At 33.3% G+C, this 13,183-nt stretch overlaps 2 protein-coding genes across 2 annotated transcripts; both read left to right on the top strand.

The window, feature by feature from the left end:
• The first annotated feature begins 385 nt into the window (after positions 1-385).
• Positions 386-4,028, top strand: LOC110775647 (uncharacterized). Its single transcript, XM_021980254.2, has 2 exons — positions 386-1,070; positions 3,039-4,028. The coding sequence occupies exons 1-2, from the start codon at positions 467-469 to the stop codon at positions 3,533-3,535; spliced, it is 1,101 nt and encodes a 366-aa protein (XP_021835946.2). The 5' UTR covers positions 386-466; the 3' UTR covers positions 3,536-4,028.
• Positions 4,029-4,539: 511 nt separating this feature from the next.
• LOC110775644 (protein ACCELERATED CELL DEATH 6) lies at positions 4,540-7,596 on the top strand. The gene is made up of 3 exons (XM_021980252.2): positions 4,540-5,401; positions 5,550-6,100; positions 6,759-7,596. The coding sequence occupies exons 1-3, from the start codon at positions 4,708-4,710 to the stop codon at positions 7,500-7,502; spliced, it is 1,989 nt and encodes a 662-aa protein (XP_021835944.1). The 5' UTR covers positions 4,540-4,707; the 3' UTR covers positions 7,503-7,596.
• Positions 7,597-13,183: the final 5,587 nt, after the last annotated feature.

The raw sequence follows: 13,183 nt of genomic DNA, 5'->3' as shown, positions 1-13,183 counted from the left end.
ATTACGGAAAATGTAAAGATCAAAAACTTTTATGCCAAAAAATAGGATAAAATACAAAAAAAACATTACGGAAAATGTAAAGATTACCGCAGATAGATGAAATAAGCACCTTAGGATAACATAAGGACAAAATATCTAATTAGTTTGGGGTTAATCTAGAACGACATGGAAATGATTATTTAATTGGTTATAAATGTAAAACGAAACCCTATTACAAGTTCCAAGAAACCAAAAGAAACAAGGAAAATGAAGTTGGTTTGAATATTGGGAAAAATCATCTTAAATATTACGGAGTAGGTCTGAATATTCATATGTATTGTTGTTGCAATTTCTTGTACATTTCTCGTTTCAACCTCTCTCTCTAGTCTCTATATATATAAATACACATTCCTCGCCATAGCTAGTTATCAAATCATCTTTAAACATAAAACCTAAATATATAACCAAAATTATCCTAACAGATACAATGAAAGGAAGAGAATTGTTAGATAACGAAAAAGAAAAGTCGATGAAACTCTTTGACTTACCTCTTCTCTCCCCATTGCTACTCGTTGGTCATGATCAACCATTATCGTTTGAAGTGACCACAACCCCAGAAGGAAGAAACCTAATCCCTCGAGTCATTAATACAGACATCATGGTTTTTATGGCTAATCTTGATTTACAACCAATTCTAAGATCTTCATCTTCCTCACCGCGACCAGTGCAATCTCAACAAAGCAATGAGCTCCACATAGCAGCAAGATGTGGAAATACTAACGAAGCACGGGAAGTTGTTCGCAGAAACAAGGAGTTATTAAGGTGCATGGATTCTCAGGGAAACTTACCCTTGCATCTCGCAGTGGCCAATGGCCGTAAGGATGTGGCATCGTTTTTGTTTAAGCAATACCCACAAGGCATGTATGCCTTGAATGGCTTGAACATATCTCCTCTATATCTGGCTGTTCATCGCAAGGATATGGACTTCGTCAACAAAATGTTAAAACACCTTAGAAATGATGATAATGGTCTTGCCAATTTAAGGAATGGTAGATCAATCGTACGTGTTGCCATTACGGACAAGAACTATGGTAAATTTCAAAACTTAATCTCAATTAACTATTCTATCTGTTTTTAAATAATGGTTTTTTCTAACACTAAGGCTCTGTTTGGTAAACATTTCATTCACCTTAAATGATTTGGTGCTAATAATTTAAGTCCACTTAAATGATTAGGAGTACGAGTGTTTGGCAAAGAATTGAAATAATATTTAAGGTAGGTAATTGGACTGAAATCTAAACGTTATTCCAAGCAACGTCTGAAGATCAGGAACTGAAAATTGTATTTCCCAAAGAAGAAAAACAAAAGGTACCATCCATCCATCCCTAATCTCTGTGAAAGAGATCGAGTGCAGATCTTCGAATCACCCTAAAAGAGTTTACTCCTTGTGGACCTCAAAATTCACGGGTTGTAAGTTGTAGATGTTTGCATTGCAAAAATCAAAATCCAGAAAAACTCATATTACAGCAATGTTTATGTGCTAAAAACCCAGAAAAATCAATATTACAGCAAAGATTGTCTTCCTAAATAATAGTCACTTCAACTAATTTCATGTATCCCATAAGGCCATGACGTTTTCCTAAATAATTGTCTTTTTTTTAAATTGAAATAACTTCACTTTTGTATTTACTCCCCTTTTAAATAATCGTCGTTTTAATTAACTTTTTGGGTTCCTAAATAAGTGTTTTTTTAAGATTATTATAGAATAGAGGGTTTTGGATCCTCTACAGTTCTAAAATAACTCTACAGGGTAGAGTTTGAACAATATCAACAATCGAATGAAAAATCAATGGCTCATATATTATCTTTCCAAAACCCTGATTTTCCCTTACCACTAATATGAGTCATTGATTTTAAAATGTGTGGTTTAGATACAACTCTACCTTGTAGAGTTTTATTAAAACTCTAGAGGACCTGGACTCGAAATAGAGTGGGAGAAATAAGGTTATGCCTAGGAAATAAGAAAATTTGAATATTTCTATGGGAAACTTAGGAAAATGAGAATTTTATTCTTAAAAGTCAACGTATTTAACCCAAATATAGATGATTTAATCAATCATCATCTTCCCCATCAAAAAATTAAAAAAAAAGAAAAGCGAAATTGGTCCTTAATGTTCATGAAATTTTAAGAAAGAATTTCTAAAAGTCAACGTATTAAAATTTCTAAGACCCAAATATAGCTGATTAATCATCATCTTCCCTATATAAAAAATAAAAAGGCAATGCGAAATTGGTTTTCATGAAATTTTAAGAAAGACCAAAGGAGAATCTATACTACAAAGTATTTATTAAAAAATGTTTCTAAGAAAGTTTACTGACACGTGGCACTCTTTATGTAAAAAATTTCACTCCATATACATGACATGACGCGTGCTTGTAATTTAAAAATACACAAATATGCATTAGTATATTAATTGCTTATTTCTTTGTATTTTTTATTGAATATTTTTTTAGTTATAATATTTGGTCATTTTGGTATATATCTTTTAAATAGATTATTTTCTATGATTTTTCAAACTTAAATAAAGGGTAAAATAGATAATCACTTTTTGACGCCGCCTCAAGCGTTACTTTATATAGTAGTGATTAAAAAAACGTTTCTAAGAAAGTTTACGTGATATATGACTCTTTGCTTATGAGTTTCGAATCCATGTAATATTCATATACGTAAAAAAAAATGTCATTTTTCTTGTTATCATTGCAAAAAAATATAAATAATGTGCATGTTACTAATGTAGATATTCGGGGCAACGCCCGAGCCTAAAGCTAGTTAGAATAAAACAAATGAAGGAAAGAAAGAAAAGGTCGAGAAATAAATAAATTAACTAGATTTGTTGGTAAAGTTTTGAAGGATGGTATGCAAAACCTGAGTAGTTTAGCTACCTTGTTTGCCATTTATTTGTTTTTGTTTTGTACATGTACTTATAGTGGTTGTTGCCTTGTTGGTGTTGTTTTTTTTTTTTTGATAATTTGTGGTTGTTGGTGTTGTTTAATCACAGAAATGCTGAAAACCATACTAGGTGAATGTCAAGGTGATCTATTGCTCAAGTATACCGATAGTGAAGATGGATTAACTCCACTTTCTTATGCTGCATTCAAGGGTTATGTTGACATAGTTAGCTACCTTCTCAAAGACTTTCCAAAATCTATTAGTTACCTCAACAAAGATAAGTCCAGCCCCTTTCACAAGGCAAGCTTAGGGGGGCATGTTGAGGTCTTAAAGGCGCTCTATTCTATTCCGGAAGGTCGTAAATATTTATTGGTTGTGGATTCTCGTTATCAAACGGTATTGCACCTTGCTGCTAAAGAAGGCTACGACATTGCTGTCAAGTTTTTGCTGAATAATTGCTTGGATCTAAACAAGGGTAGAGAGCTACTCAACAAGAAAGATATTCATAACCAGACACCCTTAAGTTTAGCAACAACTAAAAAAGTGCAAGATTTTATTAAGAGTTGTGGATTCTCGTTATCAAACGGTATTGCACCTTGCTGCTAAAGAAGGCTACGACATTGCTGTCAAGTTTTTGCTGAATAATTGCTTGGATCTAAACAAGGGTAGAGAGCTACTCAACAAGAAAGATATTCATAACCAGACACCCTTAAGTTTAGCAACAACTAAAAAAGTGCAAGATTTTATTAAGAGTTACATGCTTCACTAGAAATACAATGGTGCTGCAAATAGATCTAATACAATCATCATATTTCCATACCTGTACTAGTTGGTACTCCGACTGTTTAGCTAGCCTCAGCTAGGTGTTGGTACTATTTTTTTATTCCCCACCTATACTCATTGTTGGTTTCTATATACTTCGTACTACCTCTCGTTTCATAAAGTTTTTTACGCTTTGAAAAATGTGTCCAAAAATCAAAACTTTGATCATAAATTCTCACTGTTATATCTATCAAAAATTATCATGAGATACCTTGTTACATTCGTCTCAAAATGTATTTTATTAATATCAAATTTTATAATTTTTTGTCATACAAAATTGGATATATTAAATCAAATATTGTACCGGAGTCCGTGCAAATAGTGAGTGCAAATCTAAATACAAGTTGATAAAGCTAGTTCACCGCTTGTATTGTGATATGGAGTAGTATTTTGTTACTTTATACTCCCTACGTTTCTAAAAAATTGGTCTAAACAACATTTTTCACTTTATTAGGAAATAAGGCAAAAGAAAAACAAGTGTTTTAGTAGCTTTGTCATTTTACTAATGATAGAATGTGAGAAGAAATATATGAGAACCACATATTATAAATGGTATATTGGTATGCATGTGATAAACTCAAATGGACGGATCAAAAAGAAAATTGAGTCAATCTTTAGGAAGGGGGGAGTACTTGCATGTCTCGATTAGTAACTACAAGTTGTATGAGCCCCATTACCATTATGCCCCTCAATTATTACCAAATTCCACCTAACATACAAGTTGGCCGTTTAAAATCGTTAGCTCTTCAAAACAAACAAATAAACCGTGCCCCACTAAAAAAGGACTACTCCTCCAATTCATCATTCATGTATCCTTCTCACAATAGGTACACATATTAGCAAGGATATCACTAAAAGACTGAGTGTTAATTATACAATTGGTGGTGGATATCTTTTTCACATCAAATTCAAATAATAAATTAGATAATAAATCGAGCTTAACTAGAAGCTCATTCATGGCTGTGCAAAGCCAACCTAGCACCAGCACTAGCAGAAGCGCCCCTGTAATCAACTCATCATCATCAACTTCGCCTTCAACCACTAGCATACAACCTTCACCTGAGACGACAACCACCATCAACGCCCTTCACTATTCGTTTCTCTTCGACAATGACATTGATGGCTTGTTAAGTACACTCGACAATGATTTCGACTTCTCTAATCTTGTTGTAGAGTCAGACAACAACACCATCCTTCATATAGCAGCGAGTGCCGGGCTTGTCGATGTCGTCAATTCAATCATCGAACGAAGTCCAAACCTTCTTATCCGTCCGAATTATAATGGTGATCTTCCTATTCATGTTGCTGCTAAGGCTTGTCAGTTTGCTGCTGTTGTAGGGTTAGTTTCTTCTGACAATTCCATGTTGGAGAGCGTAAACAACGATAACAACACTGCCCTCCATATTGCGTTACAGAATCAACAAGAGAAAATGGCAAACTACTTGTTTGAGAAAGGCCCAAAATCAACATTCTACCAGTTGAATGTGCAAGGGTTTTCTCCACTTTATCTGGCTATTAAAGCAGAGTTCTGGGATCTTGTCAAAGTCATGCTTTCTGATGATTCAGTTACTAAGACGGAGGTTGTACAACAATTATCAGCTACTTCTGCAAAATCAATTGTTCATGCTGCTGTTATCGCCAAAAATAAAGGTACCGTATATACCCCATTTCTCTATCAAGTTTTATAAAAAAATCCAACAAATTAATTATGTTCTTCTAAGCTCCTGATTGAGTGATTGCAACATTCTTGACTGAAATTCATGCTATAATTCCATTATTTGTACTGAAAATTATGCAGAAATATTTGAAAGGATTTTTCAAAGGTATAACGATGTAGTACTGTACAAGAAAGATGAATACGGAAGAACAACCTTGTCATATGCTGCTTACACAGGGTTCGTTTACGGGGTTAAGTGCATAATCAATGATAATAAGTCCCGAAACGAAGCCTACATAATCGACGAAAATGGCCTCTTTCCTATTCATTGGGCTTGCAGGGGAGGCAATGTCGAAGTTATCAAGGAGTTTTTTTCCTGTTTGCCTAAGAACACGAGGTTTATGCTCAGTAATAAGGGATACAACATACTTCATGTGGCTGCTGAAGCCGGGAAAACAGAGGTTGCCAAGTACATCTTACAGCAGCCAGAACTAGAAGTTGAGACGATGATCAACATGAAAGATGAAGAGGGTAACACTCCCTTGCATTTGGCTTCTAGGGGGAAACATCCTATGGTGGTTTATGATTTTACCCGTGATGATAGAGTCAAGTTAACTACTCAGAACAAGGCTGGATTGACTGCTCTAGATATTGCTGAGGATTTTGGAGATCGAATTCCTTCATTTTCTGAGGTACCGTACCATCCTTAATTAGATTTTATTTTTACTGAATGTATATTTCTAAATTTATCTGGACTTAACTGAACTTATTTGAACTTATCTGAACTTATTTTAACTGAAAAAAACTTATTTGTGTGTGAAAATGTCTGAAAAAGAACTTATTTCTGCTCAACTTATTTTGTCTGAAATAAGTCGAACACAACATAGTCTAATAATTGTTCTCGGCGATGAATTAAAACTCTAATGACCCTTTTAAAGTATGCGTTTAGAATTGTCTTTTTAGTGACATTCCAATGCATTTACCACTTCACGTATTCTAATAATTTAAATTTGTTTATGTTGGAATTGGTCCTTTACAGTGTTCCCATAGTTTAGGGACGCATGTTACTTGTCAAGTAAATTAGTACTCCGTAAGTGGCAAGTTATTAAGAATTAGGAAGTTGTTTTAATTGTTTAGTTGATTTAGTGGGTTATTAGTGGACTACCATGTAGGCCACGATCAACTAGTTTCCTAACTTTCAATTAATCAATTAGTTTAATTGATATAAAAGCTTTGTAATTCCTATTACAGATTGGATTGAAGCAATAAAACTATCTTATTTTGTTCTTCTTCTTTACCCGCTCATATCTCTCTTACAATTTCAACAGTTTCAACTTTTCAATTTTGCAGCGGTTGACTTGGTTATCATTGAGAAATGCCGGAGTGCCAAGAGCCCCACAAGTGCACTACTTAAACATAAACAGAGTTGAGCCACAAGGCCCACAGAACAGCCCCAGTAATGTATCACAACTCGTACACAACTACAACAATAGCCCAACCACTTATATGGTACTCAACCAACAAGGAAATCTAGTAACAAATCTCCCTATAAATAAACGGAAACATAAGTATAAGGAAAGAATTAACACACTTCTATTGGTAGCCACCCTAGTAGCCACCGTCACCTTCACCTCCGGCTTCACCGTCCCTGGTGGTTATAACAACAACAAACCTAATGAAGGGATGGCTACCCTTGCCCACAAGTGTGCCTTCCAAGTGTTTGTGATCAGCAACACCATCGCCATGTATACTGCCATCTTAACAGCAGTGACCCTCATTTGGGCTCAGCTAGATGATCTTAGGCTTGTCCTATTATCACTTGACTTTGCGCTACCCTTGCTCGGGACTTCCTTAGCCATGATGTCGGTGGCGTTCATGGCGGGATTTTATGTGGTGTTGCATAGTGTAGCTTTATGGCTAGGTATTGTAGTGTTAGTGATGGGAGGGTTATTCTTAGGTGCATTCTTGGTTTTCTTTATTCCTCTCTATTCACCAAGGTCTTGCATTAGGAATAAGGTATTGCGTAATGTTTTCCATGTTCCTTTCACCCTTATGTTGTTAGCTTGTGAGAAGGACAAGGGTGAAAAACATTAATCCTCGCACCGTTTTAACTTTTTCACTATTCTCGTAATTTACTTTGAACCCTATTTTATTTCTAGTACATGAAAATAAATGTTAGTATATAATATATTGTTGGCTTCATCTTAATATATATTTTCAAAATATTAATATTTTTATAAGTTTTTATAATATGTAGTTAAAGATATTGGTGGTCAAAATTGTGCATTGGCAAACGTGTCCAATCAAAATGGTACGAGTATTAAGAGATGGAGGAAGTATGTGCCTATGAATTTGGGCTCTTGGCCATTATTGGCTTTATCCCTTTAAAAAGTAGGCAGTAGTACTACCGCTTGGGCAATATTATTGTTAGGCTTTTTGTTGATTTGGGCCATACAGTGATTCTATCTACGAGGCTCACTAATTTCGGAAGTCCCTGGAACATCCACTTTGACAAAATGACATCGATTTAATACAAATTATATATATAGTACCCGTGCATATACGATTTATAATTAAAATATTAATTTTGAATGAAAATTAAACTATAGTAATTGAAAATTATCATTAATAGGATAAGATGTTTTTCCGTTGTTGAAAGATCAACGCCTCAATCAAACAAAATTTATAGAACCGCTAGACTAACCAACTATATGAACTATAGTGGCAAGTAAAGGGATCGTCCCAAAGAAACGATGGTTCTCGAGTTTAAATGTCAAGCTAGTTCGAACAAGAAGTTTGATTTGAATTATCACTATGAAGCAAAACTAAGAATTAAACTAGATTGAATCAAGGAAGGGAAACGTTAGGGAGTTGGGGATAGTCTAGGAAAATCGGGGGAAATGAACTACCATCTAGTAATCATGAATGATGCAATGAAATAGCACATAGGGGAATTAAAACAAATGGCGTGCTCGCCACCTCTCGGATAGAGCACGCGAAGCAACCTAGCCTATAGAAAAGCTTTCGCATAGTCCTAAGCTAGATAAGCTTGCATATAATAGGAACTATCATTCACTTGCATGAATTAGGCTCACAATGTCTTGCCAAACCTAAATCATACATTCCAATCTAATTCAATCAACTAGCATTTGCAACTACTACTCAATTGATCGTGGAAAATCCTAGCACTAAATCAATTTAATCACATCAATCATTCATCAATCAAATCATCAAGTTCCCCTAATTAGGCCCCTAGATTCTCCCCTTTCCCTAACCTAATTCTACTCACTAATCATACTAGAAATCAAGAAATCCATTAATTCTAGACTAGCAAGCATGAAATTGAAGGATTAGAAAGAGAGAATCAAAGACTAGAACAATCAATTGAACAATCAACAAGAGAATTAAGGATCAAAGTAACTAAAGTAAAATCAAGAAGAATTCAAGAATTGAAGGAATTATAGAACAATCAACAATCACAACAAAAGCAAGAATTAAGAAATTGAATTGAATTGCACAAAATTAGAAGAGTTTAGAGAATTACAAATTGATGCTTTAATGATATGTTATGTCCCCTTCAGTGTCTTATTCCATTTTTCGAAAAAAAAGTAAAACCAATAGGGCAATAACGTTACGTATATAAATTTATTTTCATCTATGTTCATCATACGTGCTTGTCAAAAAATTTACTTCGATAATAATATCCACCTAGTACTCGAAACACCATCTATCCTTGTACCCGATCACTTAACACCCACTCACACAATCTACTTTATTCAGCTAGAGATGACTTCAAGGCAGGTGCAAAGGATTGGTCCTGGTAACTGTCTTACCTGCCTATCTTGTTCTCATTCCCACTACCCACGATATGTGGTACTAATACTCATCTTCAACTCAATCACAATCTCAATCCAACCTTCGCGGGGTACAAAATAAAACACATCTCCGCTCCATCACCCACCCGAGAATCCACCCCGCATTAAGCTCAACTCTGGGTCCGATTTTTTTTTAATGAGAGTTTTAAATTTTAAAACTATGTTCTAGAGTGTTTGACAACTTATTTGTCAGACTAGGGTGATTGAATAAATAAACAAAATTATAATATGTAGGTTAGTATTAAAAAAATATTGATATACTCATAATCAATTAGATAAAGGATAAGTGAGGTGGTCAGGTCGGATCTAAAACTCATTGCCCCATTAACCGGCCACGACGGACCGTCACCAGCGTCAAATACATTTTGTATCCCCATAACCCACATGGTTGAACCCATCCCCGCCCACTTGGGGGCCGATGATGGGGTCAACCATGTGTGGGGATAATGCTAAACTTTCCTCCATCCCCGCATCAGATAACTTAGTTACATATATATCAAATAGTTTATTATTGCAAGGATAGTATAGCACTTGTACGATTCACGGTTTATAAAATTTTAATATCAATCTACTTATTGATGTGAAAATGTTTACATTAATTGATTAATAAACTATGAATATGGACTCTGAAATTCTATTTAGCACTGATATTTTCTTCTATTTTGAATGTCCAACAACAAAGAAGTACAGTAAGAGAGTGACATGCACCTGTCAGCTCGATCCACATCAATGCACGGTTCATAAAATTTAAACTACTTTTCGGGCCGGCCTGGGCGATTCCCCGAGTAACTACATTAATAACTAATATATATATATATATATATATATATATATATATATATATATATATATATATATATATATATATATATATATATATATATATATATATATATATATATATATATATATATATATATATATATATATGTTTTTGCAATGATAACATGAAATATGTAATAGCATAGTGGTAAAAGCTCTATTGTTTGTTTTTGCAATGATAACATGAAATATGTAATAGCATAGTGGTAAAAGCTCTATTGTTTAATCTCAAGGTCAAGGGTTCAAACCTTATGTAAACTATAGTTGACATTTTTTAATTGTATATGAAGATTACATGGAGCGAACGACACATGACCAGAGCGCCACGTGTCATGTATACTTTCTTATAGATGCCTTTTAATATATAGTATAGATATCGATCTATATACTAATTAAAATCAATCTACTTTACTAAGTAATAATGGACATGCATATATTAATAGATTAATAAAATTACAAATATCAACATGGATATATTACGAAATTCTCTATAACACTCTTACTTTCTTCTTTTTTGAATGTCCAACAACAACGCAATACAACTTTTTCCCCTTGTGTTATTTTAAATTACTTGAATTACTTTTCATAATAGGGGATTCAGATATTCTTTAAGATATAAATAAGTCATATCATGGCCCGTTCGATGTCATCTTTTATACACCAATTGATGTTACTATACAACAAAAAATTGTAAATCTATTTCATAATTTCCTATATTTCTTTTTTTAAGTTGTAACATAGTCCCGCGATGCATAGCGTATGGGGGAGGTAAAGAAGAAAGTACCAATATAAACATAGATTAAGATCCTAATCACATGATGTACTCTCCTTACATATGTTTATTTTTAATTAAATTGTTCATTTACCTATTATATCTTGCATGTTTAAATTAGGAATTTGTTAGTTTGATATATATAGAGTAATATATTATACTAGTTTAGGGCCCGTGCAACGCACGAATACTACTAAAACAATTTATTATTTTAATAGTAACTAAAAGCCTTGTGATATTAGGAAAACATGAAAGTAAAAAAGGATATATGAAAAAGTATAAATTCAAAGTTGTGTAAAAAAATATTCAAATGACCTAAATTTGCCTATTACTATACAAAGTTAAAAATTATAGTCGTTTACTTGTATGTAGAACGATCTAAAAAAGTTAACCAACCCGAATGACTCAAGACTAATTTTCGAAAAGACCCGAGCATAACCGAGTTAGTCAAATACAACATATTTTGAATTGAGTAAAATCTTGATAAATAAACTTATATGTTAGTCTACTTACCATGTATTATTATTTAAATTAACATTCTTACTTACCAGTTACCATGTATTATATTATTAATAGTAGACTAACATTAGAAGTTCATTTATCAATATTTTTTATATTTCTTATCAGATTAAAAAGTTATAATAATACATAAATAAAATTTTATCATAAAGGAAAAAAGAACATTGATTTTGCTTTCCTCCAATAATATATTATGCAGTACACATCTATGGTAATTAAAATGTATTTGTATCTTAGCTTCCTAAAAAAAACGTTATGTAATTTATTTATTTTAAAGTAAAAAAATAAAAAATATTTTGGCGGGAAAAAGTCGCACCAGGAAATGACATGTGTCATTCCTGGTGTCTCTTTTAGTATATAGTAATAGATAAATATTATTGAATTGTATCTTGCCATATTGAGCTATATTGTTCATCTAATCTATATTTACGCGGTGTAACAAAAAAAACTATACAAAAACATATTTCAGCTATCCATACAATAATTAACAGTGGCTAAAAGGTTTCAATATTAATATACGCGGTATTAAACATTTTGTTCTTTTTTATATATACATAAGAGAATATACACCTTTTCAGTAATATTGTATAAAAGAATTATATTTTTATTGGAACAAATACAATATTTTACGTCAAAGATTGTTGAAATTTATTTTCTAGAAGTTTGTTGCAATTAAAATGAGTTAAGGTAATGTTTTGGGTCCAACGTTTCATGTTTTTCACCATTCAGGACTTATACCTTTTTTTTCACCTTTTGGGATCTCATTCTCATTTTTCGGCCACTTAACTCAACTTTAACTCACCCATGATTAATCTATCTCAAAGGTGTTTTTTTTAATGCAATAACTACATAAGAGAATGAAAAAAAAAATTGACAATCCCACTAATATTTAACAATTCAATCCTTGCAATCAAGATTTTTTTTTTTACATTGCTGCTCATGTATTCATTTACAATTGTAATGGGTCAACATCATTGGGCATGTTCTCCTTCTTAATCAACCATCTTCCTCTTTTTCAATTGCTCTCCTCAATTAACGCAATCAAACACCTCAAATAATTAAAATTCTATCATCTTAATTTTTTTCCCCGATGAACTTTAACATTCTAATAATTTTTTCGTCTTAACTAAAACCAAGCTGGAGAAACTTCATGTTAGCGCGGATTGTAGAGAAAAAAATGCGGCACAGAGATTCGAGTGAAAAGAAAAAAGTTTAGAAGTGACGAGGTGTTTGATTAATTCCTTAGTGGTTGAATTGGGATTGTTGGACAACAATTGTTGGTAATCTTGGAAAGGAGAGGAAAGAAGCTAAGTGTTGTTGAATGGTGGTTTTATTCAATGGGTGTTGTTGTTGTTGTTGATGCGAGTGTTAATTAATAGTGGTTCGATTATAAATTCTTGAATGGGTAGGGAGGTGAAGATTGCGTTGGATGGATTTCGGAGATGGAGATTGGGTTATGCGTTAATGCATTTGGGTGAGAAGAGGAGTTTGAAGGGTTAATTCAGCAAGTAAGAATTTGTTAGACGCACTTTTTTTTCTAACTAAATGGTTTTGGTGACGATGGTGACTGTAAGGATAAAGGTGAGGGTAGTGCGTGGTGGGTTTTAGTGATGTTGGCAGTGAGGATGGAGGTGAGGGTGACGGTTTAATGGCAATGATGATGGTTTCAATGAATAAGCGTTGAATGAGTACTAAAAAAAAGGGGGGGGAAGAATTCCTAACTCAAGGACATAAACTTCTAACTAGAGGGATTAATCTTTTTGGTGCATTGGTTAAATTTGGCCGGA

Source organism: Spinacia oleracea, chromosome 6 (genome assembly GCF_020520425.1).
Source record: "Spinacia oleracea cultivar Varoflay chromosome 6, BTI_SOV_V1, whole genome shotgun sequence".
NCBI classification, from domain to species: domain Eukaryota; kingdom Viridiplantae; phylum Streptophyta; class Magnoliopsida; order Caryophyllales; family Amaranthaceae; genus Spinacia; species Spinacia oleracea.
Note: the sequence above shows the minus strand (reverse complement) of the source record. Positions and strands in the feature narration are given on the sequence as shown.

Excerpts from the sequence above, each read along its gene's own strand:
- LOC110775647 (XM_021980254.2), top strand. The coding sequence starts at position 467 with ATGAAAGGAAGAGAATTGTTAGATAACGAAAAAGAAAAGTCGATGAAA. Across the intron at positions 1,071-3,038 it reads CATTACGGACAAGAACTATG|AAATGCTGAAAACCATACTA; the intron begins GTAAATTTCAAA and ends GTTTAATCACAG.
- LOC110775644 (XM_021980252.2), top strand. The coding sequence starts at position 4,708 with ATGGCTGTGCAAAGCCAACCTAGCACCAGCACTAGCAGAAGCGCCCCT. Across the intron at positions 5,402-5,549 it reads TGTTATCGCCAAAAATAAAG|AAATATTTGAAAGGATTTTT; the intron begins GTACCGTATATA and ends AAAATTATGCAG. Across the intron at positions 6,101-6,758 it reads GAATTCCTTCATTTTCTGAG|CGGTTGACTTGGTTATCATT; the intron begins GTACCGTACCAT and ends TCAATTTTGCAG.